The sequence below is a fragment of the Perissodus microlepis genome, chromosome 4 (assembly GCF_051167445.1).
Source record: "Perissodus microlepis isolate ML-2025 ecotype Zambia chromosome 4, ASM5116744v1, whole genome shotgun sequence".
NCBI classification, from domain to species: Eukaryota; Metazoa; Chordata; class Actinopteri; order Cichliformes; family Cichlidae; genus Perissodus; species Perissodus microlepis.
In genome coordinates, this window is record NC_140464.1 from 27,037,076 (window position 1) to 27,055,444 (window position 18,369).

General features: G+C 39.3%; 1 protein-coding gene and 1 long non-coding RNA gene across 2 annotated transcripts in view; both read right to left on the minus strand.

The window, feature by feature from the left end:
• Window positions 1–206: 206 nt before the first annotated feature.
• On the minus strand, window positions 207–8,774 carry atp5mc1 (ATP synthase membrane subunit c locus 1). Its single transcript, XM_084926857.1, has 5 exons — window positions 8,640–8,774; window positions 7,314–7,361; window positions 6,752–6,832; window positions 5,860–6,038; window positions 207–494 (listed from the first exon to the last, which is right to left on the minus strand). Exons 2-5 carry the CDS (start codon window positions 7,350–7,352, stop codon window positions 380–382), a joined length of 414 nt encoding a protein of 137 aa, XP_084782983.1. The 5' UTR covers window positions 7,353–7,361; window positions 8,640–8,774; the 3' UTR covers window positions 207–379.
• Window positions 8,775–11,439: 2,665 nt separating this feature from the next.
• LOC146389146 (uncharacterized) overlaps window positions 11,440–18,369 on the minus strand; it is a 262,021-nt gene continuing 255,091 nt past the window's right edge. The window contains exon 3 of the long non-coding RNA XR_014800125.1: window positions 11,440–12,598. This is a non-coding gene — a long non-coding RNA (uncharacterized LOC146389146). The remainder of the gene's footprint in view (window positions 12,599–18,369) is intronic.

Here is an 18,369-nt window from a genome sequence, read left to right on the forward strand (position 1 = left end):
TTGTGTGCTGCTGATGAAAGACATGAAATGCAAACAAATCCTGCATGACAGAGCATCATTCATCCTATAAAGAGCTGACACTCTTAGCAATATTAGATTAAACCCATTTATTTTTGAAGGACAGTGTCCCTCCCCCACCAAATGAAGCCTTATATCAAAAACAAATAACTGTAGGAACATAAAAATGTTAGACTTCAGGCTCAACCTCAGTTGTAAATATTTTCCTTTAATATTTTCTGTTGATTGGAATGGCCTGGGAGCTTGTTCAGAGTTCTGGTTCTGAGAAAGCCCTCTTCCCCTTGGAAGGAAGGTAGTGACAAAGCAAGGAAGTGGAGAACAAGGGGTTGAAGTGAAGGAGGTATTGGGTGCATTTCCAGGTTTACATGGCAAACAGAATTAGGAATGCCACCATCAGACAGAAGAGGCCCATAGCCTCAGATAGAGCAAAGCCTAGGATGGCGTAGGAGAAGAGCTGCTGCTTCAGGGAAGGGTTCCTGTGAAGGAGAGCAGACAGGTACAAGGATACATTCAGATTCTGTTCCATTACAACTAAATACATGTAGGTCATCTTGCAGGGTCACTTTTACACCCCCTCGAACAACAGACCTGTAGTACCAATTTTAGCACAAAGTCTCACCATCTACAACAAGAAATGTACCAGTTACACTCTTTGCAACATTTCTGACAGATTTTGGTCTAAGAGCTTATGGTTATTTATGGAATTTTCAGGGGTTTTACTGTTAGTAATAAAATGGACCATTAATTTCACATTGACACATCTCAAAGTCTAGTTGGGGATTGTGTTAGTATGCCACTTTTAGCTTTTCTTCCTGCATTTAATGTTAATGACTGCAGTAATGTAGTTAATCCTGGTGGAAATGTATACACATAGCCTACCTACAAGACAAAAACTCCCTGATTCTGTCACCAGCAGAGTGATAATGTACCAACTAACATTTTAGTACAAAGTGCTTCAAGAACCCACTTTCCACATAAGCCTACAGGTTTATGGTTTTTTTTTTTTTTTTTTTTTTCCTCTCTTCTCATCATGCAACTATTTATACTACAACCTGATTTTCAGTTTGTTCTGAGATCAAGAAGCAGCTCTCAGGCACATTTTCTTGGATGGGATTTCAAAAGTTCAATTTCCAGACTGATTTAACCCTCATAATGTCCTCCCGATTTCCATACACCTGTGGCCCTCAGGGGTCAAAAATGTCCCCACTTCATTTGAGTGTTTTTTTTAAAGTATAAATTGTCAATCAATTCAGTGTTACACCTTAGTTTTACTTAAGACCAACACATTAACACAAAATTTACCCTATATTATACATTTTAGGGCCACCAGACCTTGGTTACATAAAGTACACTGTGTTTTCGAGTGGAAATAAAACAAGAAAATAAAATATTTAATTGTTTAGATAATTTTGACTGAATAACTACAGAGTGCTGTATGTTGAACTTTAGTGAGAAAGTTTTTTGAACCATTTAAAATTTTTTAAATGGCAGCACATAATCATACCTGTGGTCCTCAGGGGTCAAAAATGTCCCCATCTGGTTTGATTGATACTTAATATGAAGTGGATTTTTCCCCCCACTTTTAATTAAAACTTAATTCAAACATTTGATACAATTTCTTTTATTCCATTTCAAATTTAAGTCTAATAAAAACCTCATAAAAATGAATTTTCTTTGTTTTCGGGTAAAAAAATAAATTAAATCATCAGTTATTGTGATTATCGTTTCACAACCAGAGTCTGTTGCTTTAACAGATTATCACAGACGGGTTTATGTCAAAGTTAATTTAGAAAGCTGTTTTTAACTACAAGTTTTTTTACTGGCAGCAAATAATCACATCTGTTGTCCTCTGGGCTCAAAAATAACCCTGTTTGCTTTGACTGTTTATAAAGCAATAAGTATAAAATATCATCCATTTCTGTGTTTCAAGGTTTTTATTCAACTTTATTCCAACTCATTACCTGACAGTTTTCTATATTTTGGCATGGTAGGACACCACGGCATGGGTCTGAGTGAAGGCAAACTTTCATGAGAACAAAGGCGTGTCCATATTTGACACAAGTGCAGGAGGAAGCTCGTGTTTATTCCTCTGCACTGGTCCCATCACGGACAGCATTCTTTTCTGCAGTTGCAGGCCTGCAATGTTAGGGACAACTCGTGTGTCCTGACTGCAGGACAGACTACAGGGCTCTAGAGTGCGACCAATTTGGTCGCAAATACGACCAAATTTTTCAGTGGTGCGACTAAAAAAAAAAAAAAAAAAAAAAAAATTTGGTTGCACCTGTGCGACCAACTGTTCGGGTAGCAAAAAAAAAAAAAAAATCTGCAACCTTCCCTGTGGTCAACAACAGACACACATTTTGCCCCTATCGTGGACTAAACCAATCAGAGATAGTAAGGGGCGGGACCTCTCTGATTGGCCGTGGTCCAGTTGAAAGTGCAGGTGGAAGTGGGAGGTGAGTAGCTTGAATAAAGCGATATCAATTCATTAAATCCTGAATCGACTTTTAAATATAACTGTTTTGCCAGAAACGCCAGATTCTCAGATTAAAGCTCACAAAACCATTTCAACAACAACCAAACAGCAAATGAGAGCAGGTACACGGATTCCACACAAAGATGTAAACACAGAGCGGACCGACGCATCAGAATCAACTTTGTCTTTCTCGGCTTTCTCACCCGATGGCCCGTAGACGGACACGCTGTCGGAGCTTAGCAATTCTGATGCGTCGGGTCCGCGCTGTGATTACGTCTTTTTGCGCTGATTCTGAGCTGCAGGTTTTGTCTCTCTCCAACCAAAATTCACCGAGCCAGCAGCAAAAGAAGCAGCAAACTTGCGCGTCACATTTGATCAATGTCGTCATGAATTTTGCTGTTTTGCTTCCACGACTATTAAAATCACACTCCATGCACAGCTAGCTCTCTCTATCTCTCTCTGTACTTCAAGAACAGTTTCCCGTCTCCAATCTGTTTTCTGTATTATTCATTCGCTTATTACCCACCAGTCTACCGTTGTTTACAGCGCTGTCGGCTGCTGTCTTTTTCTTTTTTTTCACTTAAATGACCTCGGACAAGAAAGCCTATTTTTTCTGTTGTTCAATACTGAAGAAATTTAAACTTTATATGCAGAACATTGTAGAATATTTTTAAGGTTATCTGCTATAAAAAGCCAGACCAGGAAAATCTCCTTCATGTTTTTCTGTGTTTTATTCTCAGTTACTTTCACACAAAGGCATCTGCTGTGATGTTCACAATTCTGATGAAGTCAGTACTGATAAGTGATCAGAATTATAATATTTCTGACTGTGAGGCTAAGTTGAATCGAATCGGGACTTTGAAAACCGGAATCGAATGGATTATAGAAATCAGTGATGATACCCAGCCCTAGTGAGCAGCCTAGGCACGACAGAAGTGGATGTAGCTGTAATAGGAAAAGAACTATTGCTAACTTTTCTGTTAAGTTAAGGCCTGATCCTTCTGAAATTCATAGCCAGTGCTCTGACACGGTGTCATCAATCTTTGAATGCTGAAAAAGCACAGTGTATCCAGAAAAACACATTATATTATATAAATTATTATAAAATTTGTGCCGGTACGCCCATGGCAAAAAGTTGGGCGTGCCGGTAACGCCCATGGCAAAAAGTTGGGCGTGCCGGTACGCCCATGGCAAAAAGTTGGGCGTGCCGGTACGCCCATGGCAAAAAGTTGGGCGTGCCGGTACGCCCATGGCAAAAAGTTAGTCTAGAGCCCTGGACTGTTTGCCATTGTACACTAGCATGTTCCATGTACAGCTGGACCTGGCATCATATACTGCCCATGGTTTTATCTCATAGTTCCCTGGTTTACTTGGGATGTTCTGTTGGAATGGACAGAGTCCTCTGAAGGGGACTTGGTGCTCATACAGTCACATCAGTACCAGGATCTCACATCACAGCAGGAGAAACACCCACTTGTTCCATACACCTCAAATGGGAGCACGTTTGTGTCATGAACGATGATCATCTATTGTGTCTTTATCAAGAAATATAACCTTTTTGTGCTTCTATGATTAATCTTGTGTCAGTATAAAAACTTCTCTACCAGACTCAGGAAGTCATAAACTGGCCGTAGCGACTCTACTGGATGCACGGCCGTAAGAATCAACATACCCACATATGCCTACAGCTGCATTTGATCCATTTTTCTTCCTCTCTCGTTGTCCCTCCTTTTTTGTCATTGCGTTGGCTATAGAGCAGGTCATCTGCTAATTGGATGGTTGTTGGTTCAATCTGTGTGATCTAGTCTGGAGTTCTTACCAAGGTGTCCTTGGGCAAGTTACTGAACTCCAACTGGGTCTCTGATGCATCTATTGGCATGTGAACGTTAAAAAGCATAATACAAGCAGAATACACTGTATATAATGCTTTCAGTACTCGAGTAGAAAAGAAACTGAAGGAGTATGGGACCTGGCATATGTGCTTGGACCGTGGTAGATTGTCTTTCTCTGTGGCACATGAGAGAGCCATGCATCGTCTGTCATTGGGAAGGATAGAAGACCAGATCAATGTTTCCTCACATTACTGCAAATATTCCTGTCTCAGCTGACTCCTCTTTCTTGCTTGATTCTTTGTCTTCATCATAATTGAAATGGAAGATGTGTAGTCCTCTGACACATCTTGTATTTCAGTTTCACATTCTGAAAATTCAAGAAACTTCAAAAAGCCCAGTCACTTTCTTTCCAAGCTCCTCAGACTACCATGCCTGAGAACCTACTTGAACATAGTTCAGATTCTTCATCACTTCATAGCCTTCTTCCACTTCTGCAGGTGGGTGATGTGCTTTTTCAGAGAAAGGGTAGCATGTGCTCTAAAAATGGACAATATTTTCTTTATCTTCTAACCCTGGACCTTCCTGAACAGTGATTCTCCCTCATTATACTAGAGGACAATATATGCTTTTGTCTTACTGGTCAATCCTTTGCACAACATGGTAAAACAAAAGTATGCTCATCAAAGTATGCAAATCTCTAGTGCAATGGAGGCTTGTGAGCATACTTTCTGTGTATGTATTATTGTAGGGTCTACCTTACAATACGAAGCACCTTGATGCGACTGTTGTGATTTGGCGCAGTATAAATAAAATTTCATTGAATATAGAGCACCTGCCTCCTCATTGTGCTGCCTGTTGTGGTTGTTATGACCAGTGCTTGACCCCACACATCAGTGATCCAAGATCAAAGATGTTTGAAAGCAGTATGGTGTAAAAATACGGCCCTTTGCAACACTTTGGGGTCATTTTGTCCACGAGGACCACAGGTGTTATAAAATCCAATAAAAACCCCATAAATAAATCAAATGACTTAAAATTTATTCCAATCATGCATAGCATAGTAATGAATAACTTCTATTTTCAGACCATTTGATTAATAAAAACACATTTTTGATAGCAAAAGATTTCTTTAGAGGACAAAAATGACCCAAGGACAACACAAGGGTTGTTCAAAATAAAGATTCAATCAATCAATCAAGAGAATTTAGCAAGCCAGCATTTTCTGTCCATTATTAGTTTTATTCAATGGCTTGAAGCAATCAGCCATTAATATGTGTTGCCATCAGTATGTGTTGCTGCTCATTTTAGTGAGAGAAATGAAGCATTCATGTTGCTATAGATGTATAGAAGACAGAGCGTTAGTCAGATGCTTAAAATGACTCTTCCAATGTCTGTCAATGCAAATAAGGAACTGATGACAGCTTGACCAGCTTTCAAGTCTTCAAATTAGTGAAGTTTTAAAACAGACACTACTGGTAGTCTCCCCTCCCCCCCAAAACAACAACCCTTCAAGCTGATGCATAAAAACATTACCTGGCATAGCCAATGATAAGGCTGCCAAACACTGTTCCGATTCCAGCTCCAGAACCAGCCACACCAACTGTGGCAGCACCAGCACCAATGAACTTGGCAGCAGTGTCAATATCACAGGAAATGGCGCTGGTCTGGAAGGAGCGGGTCAGGACTGCAGATTGGCTGACTGGCAACAGGGCCTGAGTGAAGACAAAAGAAAATGCATGCCATTAGCCATGAGACAGCAGGTCCAAATCTACTGCAATGGTAAATTTACCATTACAATAACTTTGTATGGTTGATATATTTCCAGAAGTTGATTTGACTCCTCAGTTGCAAGACGGGAGGGTTTCACCACAGAACAAACTTTCCCCACACACCATCCAACGCCTAGTGTGTAGGGCAGAAGAACGGAGCCACATAGCCACCATTACACTAGTACCCCATTAGATCAATTTCGGACATACTGCACGCCAAGTCACCATTATAGACTTCCGTTTGGTTAACTTTTTGTACATGTGTTTTATTGTGAGGCACTTTATGTTAAAGTGCTATAGAAATTTTACTTGATTAGGTCCCATTGTCAATGTCCTCTTTATGAGGAGAGCAGCAACGTAATAAAATTACACTAAAAGTTCTCAATATTGGCAAATTAAGCTTACTATTGCAACTTTCTAATCTGTTATGACATTTCTTTTGAAAGTTTATGAGTATTACATTAACAAATTGAAACATTTGCAGCCTTTAACTGACAAACTGATTGCATCTAAACAAGATCCTTGAAATTACTTTTGGAAACCACCACTCAGCGTAAAACTATTAAATCAGTTTTGAGTCATGTCACTCATCCCATAAGCACATCACAGTACTGATTTAACATGTTGCAAGTGAACAGTGCAGTGATAGTATTGACCTGTTGCTCCACTGTGCCTTCAGGTCTGTTGAAGAGAGAAACTGTGACTGGCCGTGCCAGGACTCTGGAACCCCCACGCAGCTGTAAGCAGACCAAAACATTACAAGTAAACAATCTGAGCAACCAAGAGAAGAACCAAGCACCGGGTTAAGTGATAATGAATATATTTGTGTTTAATTTAAAGCTCTTCACAGCATTTTCGAAACAGCACAAGTGTTATATTTTGGCGTGAACATCAACACGCAACAGCATGACTGGACTATGAAGCAAATCGCCCAACCCAGTTGGCACAGTGAGTTTTGCACTGTACATCAAGATGCCGTTAAAGGTTTCTAGCTGGCAATGCCACTGTTCAAGCTGCATGATTTGATCATATTATTATGTTAACACTGCTTTCACATCCCTGTGGTAAAACATTCCCAGTAACTGATAAGTCTTTGCATGAAAATAAAACCAATTGAAACTTGAACGGTTTATGTTTCACCCCAAACTCTGCAAACAATTAAAACATGAATTAATGAAGAACATGATGATTTAACTATCACGTTATCAGGTAACATACCACAGCAGGAGAAGTGACAAACTTGGTGCAGAGATACATGGCTGGAATCTGGAGAGAAAAATTTTAAAATTAGTGTTCTGACACATTCATTTCTAGATAGTAAGAAGGATTCAGTCCAAGGTGACACAGTATCTTCAGTTAGAGAAGGCAGAAGTGACCTTCAAAAACTTGGCAGGTATGCATTTATGCAATCCATAATTAATTTGGATATACAACAGTCATGGTGATGTGGGAAAGTGGATAAACATTTTTTGGGGAAAGATGGGATTTAACAATGTTCATATTTGTTTCAAAGAATAAAAACCCCAAGAACTGACAAGGTAGAGATCCCAGTTCTGCACCCTTTTACTTGCAAATCTTGAAAGACATACTGTGGATAGTTTCCATGTGCAAAATTGATCTTGTAAGTTTTTTTTTTTTAAATTTAATAAAGGAAGAGCCATTTCAAATACAGGACGGGTATGATAGCAAAAACCGTGATGTCAAGCAACAGGGCTTGCTGTTGCCTGATGCACCTCATCTAATCCAATTTGAATGCTTACTATCAGGATCAACTCTAAACAAACTGATAGATGTCCACTTACATTGCACAATGAATGGCTTTGAGACAATTCAGGACATTTCTACTTACTGTCAACAGAAACGTAATTTTTTTTATTTTTAAAGGCCAGTTTACTGAGGAAAAAAAACCAATAACTTAGTTTCAATCCTTTAAGTCCCCTGCTTAGACAGGGGTCTCAGGGGGGTTGAATTATTGTCCTAAAGCAGCACCGGAGCTAAGCTACTTAGCACACAGCCCTGAAGGTCAAAAGTGGACAGCATGCAGGCACATAAGGCCAAGACGACAAGCACGGCGCACGACACTAAACCATTTCAAGCCAGGCTAAGATGCAGTGACAAAAGGTTATGTGACACCACTCGTGTCCAAAGCGGCGTCCTTGCATGCGCGTACTGATTCAAAGCTCGGCAGGCCCAGACTGTCAGACACTTTACGTTTAGCTTCCTGTCATGGTAGCTTGTCCGCGGTAAACCCGGCATAGGACCCGTTGCATGAGTGGTGAAGCAACAACCACAGCAAAATTGACTCTTCATCTTAATACTAGCCTAAGTTCACGTATATGAATGCAGCTAAAAATACAATTCTGTCATTCATCAGAACCACATCATTCAATAAACGTCCTAGCATGCTAGCAATCCAATGCTACCACTAACAATTAGACATACGAACATCAGATATACTACGCCATTTAAATGCCAGAAAAAAAATAATAAAACGCCTTAACTGAGTAGAGACAAAGTGTATGAAGTAATACAGGCAAATATTACCGGTTAGATACGGATTTCAGGGAGTCCTGAACTAGTTGGTCTTGGGCACAGCTGCAGTCAAAAAAGCCAGGACGCGTTAAACCGTCACCTTGTCATTTATAAGCTTAGCGTCTACGTCCTAAACGCTCATTGGTCAGAAACATCCACTCTTCATTCATAACTGACCCAGCTTGTCAGGCTAGCTAGCCTATCAGATAGAGCTTTGTTCAACCACTAATGCTGTGACTGGCCGTTACTTAAGAAGGTGGGACCAAAGGAAACTTTATTATTTTACTGGACAATATTGCCGGGAACGTCGAATCTACGTGGAGCGATGTTTTAAAGCACATTCAGTCCTATAAATATATATTATTTTTTGGAAAGTCCAGATCGCTTGAGTAAGTCAGGGTGCGTTCTATTCGTCCATTTTGCTTAGGAAACTTCTTTGACACGTGACCCGGAAGTATCTCTGTAGAGGCCATGATGCGTTCCGGATGAAGTCGGAATTCGTAATTTCCGAGTTCCCAGTCGGAAATGTGAGATGTTTCAATTCTCAAAAAGCTAAGGAAATTAGGTTCACTGTTCCTTTATTACCTCACTGATTAAAGGATAGAAATAATAATAATTCACAATTCATCATAATTCATTTCGACCATTCATGAAAACATTTGCCCTAATAAACAGTTTATAACAATGACACAATTTAAGCATTAGTAAGTAAAGTTTATGCATTGCTCCTCCTTAGTATGCAATATATATACAGGGCCTCAGGGAGGGGGTAAGGGCTGGCAATTCAGGCAAGTACTACTTGTTCGATGGGTATTTTGTGTGACAACATCTATGCTGAGGGTTATTTTACCTTGTAAAACATTTATAAAATTGTGACATGAAATAAAATGAAATACTCAAGACTTCAACAAGTCTCAGCTATCTTTAAAACAGCAAAATTACATAGACAAAGATCAAAGAGCAACAGAACATACCAATATTTTCTGCCAGATGCAACTATTACACCATCTGAGGTTTGCAGAATACTGAAATGTATGTAAGATCTGATCTGAACCAGACTTTGTAAGAGGGCTTTAGGAGAGAAAGATACACTGAGCAGTTAGAGCCACAAGGTCGCTTAACTTAAATATACAAAAGCTTCTTTATTTAAAATAAAATATGAATAATTTTAACAAAAATCAATAGTGAATATTTCACAGAGCTTCACAAACAAGTGTAAACAGCACAAAGTGCCCATCATATTAAATTCAATTCAATTTTATTTATATAGCGCCAAATCACAACAACAGTCACCTCAAGGCACTTTATATTGTGCAGTAGATTGCACAATAATAGATTCAGAGAAAACCCAACAATCATATGGCACCCCTATGAGCAAGCACTTTGGCGACAGTGGGAAGGAAAAACTCCCTTTTAACAAGAAGAAACCTCCGGCAGAACCAGGCTCAGGGAGGGGCGGGGCCATCTGCTGTGACTGGTTGGGGAGAGAGAAGGAAAACAGGATAAAGACATGCTGTGGAAGAGAGACAGAGATTAATAACAGATATGATTAAATGCAGAGAGGTCTATTAACACATAGTGAATGAGAAAGTTGACTGGAAAGGAAAAACTCAATACATTATGGGAATCCCCAGGCAGCCTACGTCTATTGCAGCATAACTGACCTGATCCAGCCCTAACTATATGCTTTAGGAAAAAGGAAAGTTTTAAGCTTAATCTTAAAAGTAGAGATAGTGTCTGTCTCCCGAATCCAAACTGGAAGCTGGTTCCACAGAAGAGGGGCCTGAAAACTGAAGGCTCTCCCTCCCATTTTACTTTTAAATACTCTAGGAACAACAAGTAAGCCTGCAGTGTGAGAGCGAAGTGCTCTAATAGGGTGATATGGTACTACAAGGTCATTAAGATAAGATGGGGGAATATTAAGCTGACAATGCAGGAAAATGTCTCTGGGATGTTTAAGAGTGTGGAATTTCTTTAGTTCATTTCTGAGGTAAAACTTTCCTCTGGTTTGTTGCTTGTTGGCTAGCTTTAGTTAGAAGTAAATATCCTGTCACGTTCAGTTCCAAAGTACTCCTGAATTAAACTAAGCAGCACCCTGAGTTCTCATAGATCAACCAGCTACCTACAGCAGGGCTTGGTTTTTTCTTGTCTTTATTTCTTTAAAAAAAAACAAACCCTGAAAATAATTCTGGAAATATTATAGAAAATACAAATATAGACCAACATATCAGCTGTAATTGTTATAAAAAACAAACAAACAAACATAAGTGTGAACTGACTGATTAGTTTAATCAGTCAATTCACACTTCCGGGGAGTTGTAAATGCCAGGGAGGCCGGCAAGATGGCTGTCCGGGCAGGCAACTTCTTTTAAGCTGTCGTGCATCCCGGTGGACCTATTTAGACTTCTACTTTTGAATACCAAATAAGTTGCTGTTTTTGCCTATAGTTTTTAAAGACTAGATACATCTCTTAACCCTTTAAGACCTACCATAGAACCAAATCCGCCAGAGCTTACTTTATATTTTTACATGCTGTAGTGCAATTTTGGGGAGCATTTCAAGTTGCTATACATCAATACAACTGTTATAGCCCAAATTTTAATAATATGTATGCATTAAGTCCATAGTAACTACATAAATTGCAAAAAATTGCAATAAACTACAAAAATATTGAAAATTGTTTTTGTTTTGTTTTTTACATATATTTCTACTTAGAGAAATTTAAGAGGTTTATCCCTCAAAACTTTAAATACAAAAAAGTCGCAAAAAATAATTTCCAACCACAGAAATTTTATTTTGAGTGTCTTCATAGTTTTATTTTTCAGATACACCAATTTTTATATACTGCAGAAAAAACAAAAAACAATCCTATAATGCAAATTTGCAAAGAAAACAGCATATGCATCAAAATAAACTATTTAAAGCAGTGCAATTTGAGTTCTAAGCATCCTAGAAACTATTCAGAAAAGCATAAAGTCAAACATGACTTTTAAAAACACCAGTATAGGCTTATAAGGCCTACAAGTAAAAAACTTCATTTTCCGTGAAAATGACGTCACTTCCGGTTTCGGACAGGTAACATGGGATAGTTTGCGCTGTCTATTTCAGTGTAGGAAGTGTTACGAACAGCTGATCGGATCCAAAGTGTGTTTCTGGAATATTATGTTTTTGTTCCTGCAAACGCTTTTTATGCAATTTTTGCAAAGCTATATGTGGAAGGAAACCGTGACCGAGGACAAGCTGATGGCATAAGATGTAAGTACAACTCCTCCGGTTTCATATGCAAAAAACCATTATTGTGCTAGCTTATGTAGTTCCAGTTCTATGGGGATTTAAAAATAGTTACGCAAAACAGAGCGTGCCCCCTCCGACCGGCTTTAAAGGGTTAAAACCTTTTGAATGGACCCAATCTGCCATTTAAAAGAGAAGAAGATGACTCGGGGAAAAAGCAGGAGCTTCAGCTAAGCCAGCAGTAGCTTACAAGAGCTCCGCAGCCACTGACCACGAATACGCAATGGAGACTTCGACACCGTCAGCCAAAAGAAAAACTCCACCTACGCCCACCAAAGCACCGACACCACCTAGCAAGGGAACTGTGTCCCAAAGTGTGGAAACCAACAACTCCATAATAGAAGCCATTAACAAGCTAACAAACAAGATTGATGACTTCAGTGTGCAGCTAAGTAACAACATGATAATGGTGGCTAACATGATGAGCGCAGCCGATATAAAAGACTGTAAAGCTAAACTGTCTGGTTTGGAAAAAGACATTCCTGCTCTAAACAAAGAAAACGCAGAGCTGAAAGAGAATGTTGGAACTAGAATGATACATGAGTTGCTGGAACTTGAAAATCCAGGGCTGGAAAGAAAAAAATGACAAAGATACCTGCAAAGAAGTTATCGACATCTTGGCTAAGATCGTGCCACATTGGGCTTCTTCACTGGGCAACGCTGTGGACACCATCCATTGTCTAGGGAAAAAAGAAGAGGGTAGACCTCGATAAATAATAGCTCAGTTCACCATGAGGCACTACCGAGACGTTTTCTGGAAACTGACCAAGGATTCCCAGGTGTGCAAGGAGCTAGGCATCAACTTCAAGCAAGATTTCTGCAAACTAGACCGGGAGGCAAGAGCTGCAGTTTGGCCCAAAATGGAGCAAGCCAGAGCTGAAGGGAAGAACGTCTACTACCGAAGGCACGCCAGTTACATCAACAGAGTTCGGGTATTCCCTGGGTGACTGTCGAGCTATTCAAAATAAACAGTCAGCATATTACTCTAGGAGTACAATGCGTTTTGCTAACAATACTATATAGGTTACTTTCTTTAACCAAACTTTAAGAATGCCAAAAGTTTTAAATAGGCAGGTTTAATACTTACTGTTTATATTACCTATTTGGTACGTTACTATAATGATTTTTCATAGAGGTCGTTTGCACTTTGTGAATTCAGTTTTAAGGGATTAAGTGTTCCCAATTTTATAGAGTTCTACTTTTATCTGAGTACTTTAAGTACAGTCAATCTCTTTTTATTTTCCTTTCTCACTTCCTTTTTATGTCCTTCTTTAGTTCTAATGTTAACTGTGTGTCTTTAAATACTAGGGGCTTGAGAGATAGTATTAAAAGAAAATCAATAATTTTGTTCTGTAAAAATGTAAATGTGAACTGTATACTGCTACAAGAAACACACTCTGTGGAGGCAGATGAAAATTTTTGGTCTAGTCAGTGGGGGCAAAAATAATTCTTTGTCACAGTACTAACAAATCAGCTGGGGTAGCCTTACTATTTAAAAACTTTCATAATAAAATTGAAACTCATAGGAAAGACAATCTGGGCCATTGGCTAATTTGTGTACTCAAAGTGGATAATAGCTTTCTGATTTTATGTAATGTTTATGGTTACAACAATGTTGCTCAGAACAAACTTTTATTAACTGAGATTACCAGTCACCTAAAAGAGCTATCTCACAAATACTCCAAATAATCTTATATTAGGTGGAGATTTCAATATGGTTTATGACAAATGGCTTGATAGAGCACCCTCTAAATTCCAATCCCATCATATAAATTCATTTTTACACAACTTCTGTCTAAATCTAAGCCTAATAGATCCTTGGAGATTAGCTAACCCACTTGTTCAGTCCTTTTCGTGGTACAAGCCTGATTGCTCGGCTAAATCTCGCATCGATTTCTGGCTAATCTCAGACAGTTTAATGCAGAATAATGTAGATGTGGGTGTCTCAGCTGCGCCTTTAACGGACCACTGTGTGATACATTTCAATGTCACACCTTAACTTAAATACTCTCATAATAAAGGGTCTTGATGCATTCTCAATCATCCAGGAAAGTAAATCTCCAAAGGTTGATTCTGTTCATCTGGACGTAGCGTTTTCAGTGGGAGAAACGTTTTGTCACTCATCCAAGTGACTTCTTCAGTCTCAGCTGACTGCAACAGTACATTTGCATAATGACTGAAACCAGCCCACTGAAGGAACACTAGGCTGGGAGGTCATGTTTCTCCCACTGAAAACACTACGACCAGATGAACAGAATCAATTTTTGGAGATCTCATAATAAAGGTTACTGGAAGTTTAACTCATCCCTGCTTACCAATGAAAATTTTAGTAACGAAATACTTCGACAACTAGAACTTATTTCAAATGAATTTGCTTTCTAATGAAAGCAAATTCTTACACAGAAAAGTGGGAATTCTTTAAGTTTAAAGTACGTCAAATCTCAATTAAACACAGTAAAATAATAGCTCACCAGAACAAGCAAAAAGAAACTGAAATTATCAGCGAACTTAATCACATCTGCTTTAAACCCTTTTTTAACGATAATGACAAACAACACAGAAGTATTCTACAGTCTTCGTTAGACAATATTTATACGAAAAAGGCCAAAGGAGCATATCTGAGATCTCGAGCCAAGTGGATCGAGGATGGTGAAAAAAGTACAGCATATTTCTGTAGATTAGAAAAGATAAGACGAGAGAAATGCCATAAATAGTCTGCAAATTGATAATCGGCTATGCACTGACCCTCAATTAATATCTAAAGAAATCTTTACCTTTTACAGTAATTTGTACTCCTCTTCATACTCTAGACCAGGGGTGTCAAACTTACAGCCCGGATCAGGCCCGCAAACAGGTTTAATCCGGCCCGCAAGATGATTTTGTAAAGTATAAAAATGAGCTGCAATTTTTCAAAAAAGAAACTGCTGTTCCATTTGCGTCCATTGGATGGTGCAATAGCAATTGTGAGCTACTTCGTTTCGCCCACGAAACTTAAACTGCTGCTGTGCTTTGGCACCCTCATTGCCCCAATATGTCTCTGTCAAAAAAGAGAAAAGTGGACGTAGAGCGCAGAATGTTCCAAGAAAAATGGTCATCCTCCTATTTATTCACAGAAGTGAATGGGAAAGCTGTATGTTTGGTGTGTTCCCAGCATGTTGCAGTGCTGAAAGAATATAACCTCCGTCGCCACTATGTGAGTCTTCATGCCGACAAATATGACAACTTTCAAGGACAGCGGAGAAGAGAGAAGGTGAATGAACTGTTGGCGGGTCTGAAGAAACAGCAGACTGTGTATACTCACAGCCGAGACATCAGTGACACTGCAGTGAAAGCTAGCTACCTCATCACTAACAAAATTGCACTAGCATCAAAACCATTTAGTGAGGGTGAATTTGTAAAAACATGTATGATGAAGGCATCAGAGATTGTGTGCCCTGAAAAGCACCAGGCCTTTGCAAATATCAGCCTGACAAGAAACACAGTAGCCGACAGGATTTCTGATCTTTCAGCGGATTTGGACAGACAGTTGAAGCAAAAAGTAAAGTCATTTATTGCATTTTCAGTTGCTATTGATGAAGGCATGGCCATTACAGATGTTGCACAACTGGCAATTTTTATCCGTGGAGTTGATGACACATTGACCATCACCGAGGAGTTCGTGGAGTTGGTGCTGATGACAGATACAACTACCGCAGCTGATATTTTCACCGCACTCATCGGCGCACTGGACAGGGTTGGAGTGGACTGGTCCCGCGCTGTCAGCCTGGCTACAGATGGTGCACCCTCAGTGATCGGGAAAAAAACAGGCGTCATAACAAAGTTCAGAAATAAAGTGCAATCTGCAAATGGAGGACGTGATTTTTGGACTTTTTACTGTATTTTACACCAGGAGGTTCATTAAAAATGGATAACGTCATGAAGGTGGTCATCTAAACTGTTAACTTCATCCGATCCAGAAGCCTCAATCACCATCGGTTTGACAGCCTTCTCAGAGAGAAAGACCACATCTATGGCCTGCCATATCACACTGAGGTAAGATGGTTGAGCCGAGGTGCGGTGCTGAGGCGTTTCTTTGATTTACAAGAAGAAATTGAACAGTTCATGGAAGAAAAGGGCAAACCAGTGTTAGAATTTCATTCTGCAGAATTGATGCAGGGACTTGCATTTATGGTGGGTGTTACAGAGCACCTGAATAATTTGAACAAACAGCTTCAAGGACACAATAAAGTTGTCACGCAGTATTATGACAGCATACGCTCTTTCAAGTTGAAACTGTCATTGTGGGAGACACAGCTGGCTGGTGGTGATGCACCTCACTTCCCCTGTCTGAAAAATGTGTGCACGACCCAAAGTGTGGCAGACATGAAGCGGTTCAAAGATAAAATAACAGGACTGTCGCTAGAGTTTGAGCAACGATTTCAGATTTTTGGTGAACTGGAGAAAGACTTCAAAGTTTTTTGCTCGCCGTTCACCGTGAATCCCTCTGATCTGCCCATCAGCATCCAACTTGAAATAATAGACTTGCAGTGTGACTCGGATTTGAAGGGCAAATTTGCCGCAGCTGGCTTGAACACATTTCATGAGAATCTCTTGCCAGGTTACCCCAACTTGACTGCCCTTGCTGCAAAACTGTTGTGCATGTTCGGAACCACATATCTTTGTGAGCAAGTTTTCTCTCAAAACTGCACTCATGCACAAGCACTTGAATCACATCCTGAAGTTGGCTGCCGCTCAGGATGTGACGCCTGATATTGATGAGCTGGTGAAAGCTAAAAGATGCCAGGTATCAGGAGTCAAATAAACTATGCAACCCCACTGAACGTGCTGCATGAGACACTGATAGAGTTCCGTGATCTGTGATATACTTCTGTAAATCACTGAGGTACTGTGTGGTTGCATGTTTGTTGTCCTCCGAATTTTCAAATAACATGAAGTGTTTTATGATTAATAGCAATGTTGTGCTTGTACTATTTTGAACATACTGTCCTCAGGCTCCAGCTTTATTTTTTATGTTGATTGTATTAAAACAAAGAAAATAATCTGAAGTTGTTGTTTTTAAGTTATATATACCATGATTTTACCAGTCCGGCCCACTTGAGAATAGACTTTTCTCCATGTGGCCCCTGAACTAAAATGAGTTTGACACCCCTGCTCTAGACCATTGGCTGAGGCATTTTTTCAATCTATCAAACACCTGATATTCCTAAAATTGATGAAAATTTTAAAAAGACTTGTGAGGCCAAAATTACCATTGAAGAGTTAGATAAAGCCTTAGGTGCTTTACCCAAAGATAAAGCCCTAGGTTGTGATGGTCTGACCAGTAACTTTTACAAATATTTTTGGGTTCATATTAGAACCCTTGTGTTTGGAATGCTTACAGAAATATTAGAAAATGGTTCTCTCACACACACTGTGAAACAAGGGGTAATTACACTCATACCAAAACCTGGGAAAGATCCAACTCTTCTTGATAATTTAAGACCAATTACACTCTTAAATAATGATTGTAAACTTCTAACACATATTGTTGCAAACAGGTTAAAATTAGGCATAACTCAAATTATTTCTGACACTCAGTCTGGATTTATAAAAGGCTGCTCAATCCATAATAATATCCGCCTTATTTTGGATGTGATTGACTACAACTACCTAATTGAAAACCATTGTTGTTTATCGCAGCAACAGAAATGCTTTCCATACTGATTAAAAATGCTGATTTTGGTAAGATATCTGTTCTGGGTAAAGAGCTCTCTATCAGCCAGTTAGCCGATGACACAACCATTTTCCTAAATGACCTGAATGAAATCCCCAAAATTCTACAAATTATTGAAAATTTCTCAAGAGCTGCAGGGTTAAATCTGAATTTAAACAAATGTGAGATCTTACCCTTAAAAGATTGTACTATTTCTAACACTTTTAATATTCCTGTTAAATCCACTGTCAAATATTTGGGTATGTATATAACCAAAAATTTGACTGATTTAGATAACCTTAATATTTGGGAGAAAATCCAAATCTGTAGAACTCATTTAAATAATTGGGCTCAGCGAGACTTATCGATTGTAGGTAGAATATTTCTCACCAAAATGGAAAGTATTTCCAGGCTAGTATACCCTGCATATGCTGTAAGAGTACCTAAATCAGCAATCAAATCTATTAACCAGCTAAACTTTGATTTTATATGGAAGCGTAAAACCCATTATATTAGGCAAGGTAATTTAGTCAAACATTTTGAAGATGGAGGTTTGCAAGCTCTTGAGTGCTTCCTGTGAGGCCATCTTCACCCCACCAGGGCCTCTGCTGCTCGTTGATGCCATCCAAATTACACCTGGACCTGTGGTGCTGACTGATATCATGCACATTTCACCAGGGCCAGTGGTGTTGGCTAAGGCCATTCACATTACACCAGGGTGTGTGGTGCTGACCAATACCATCCATATTTCACCAGGGA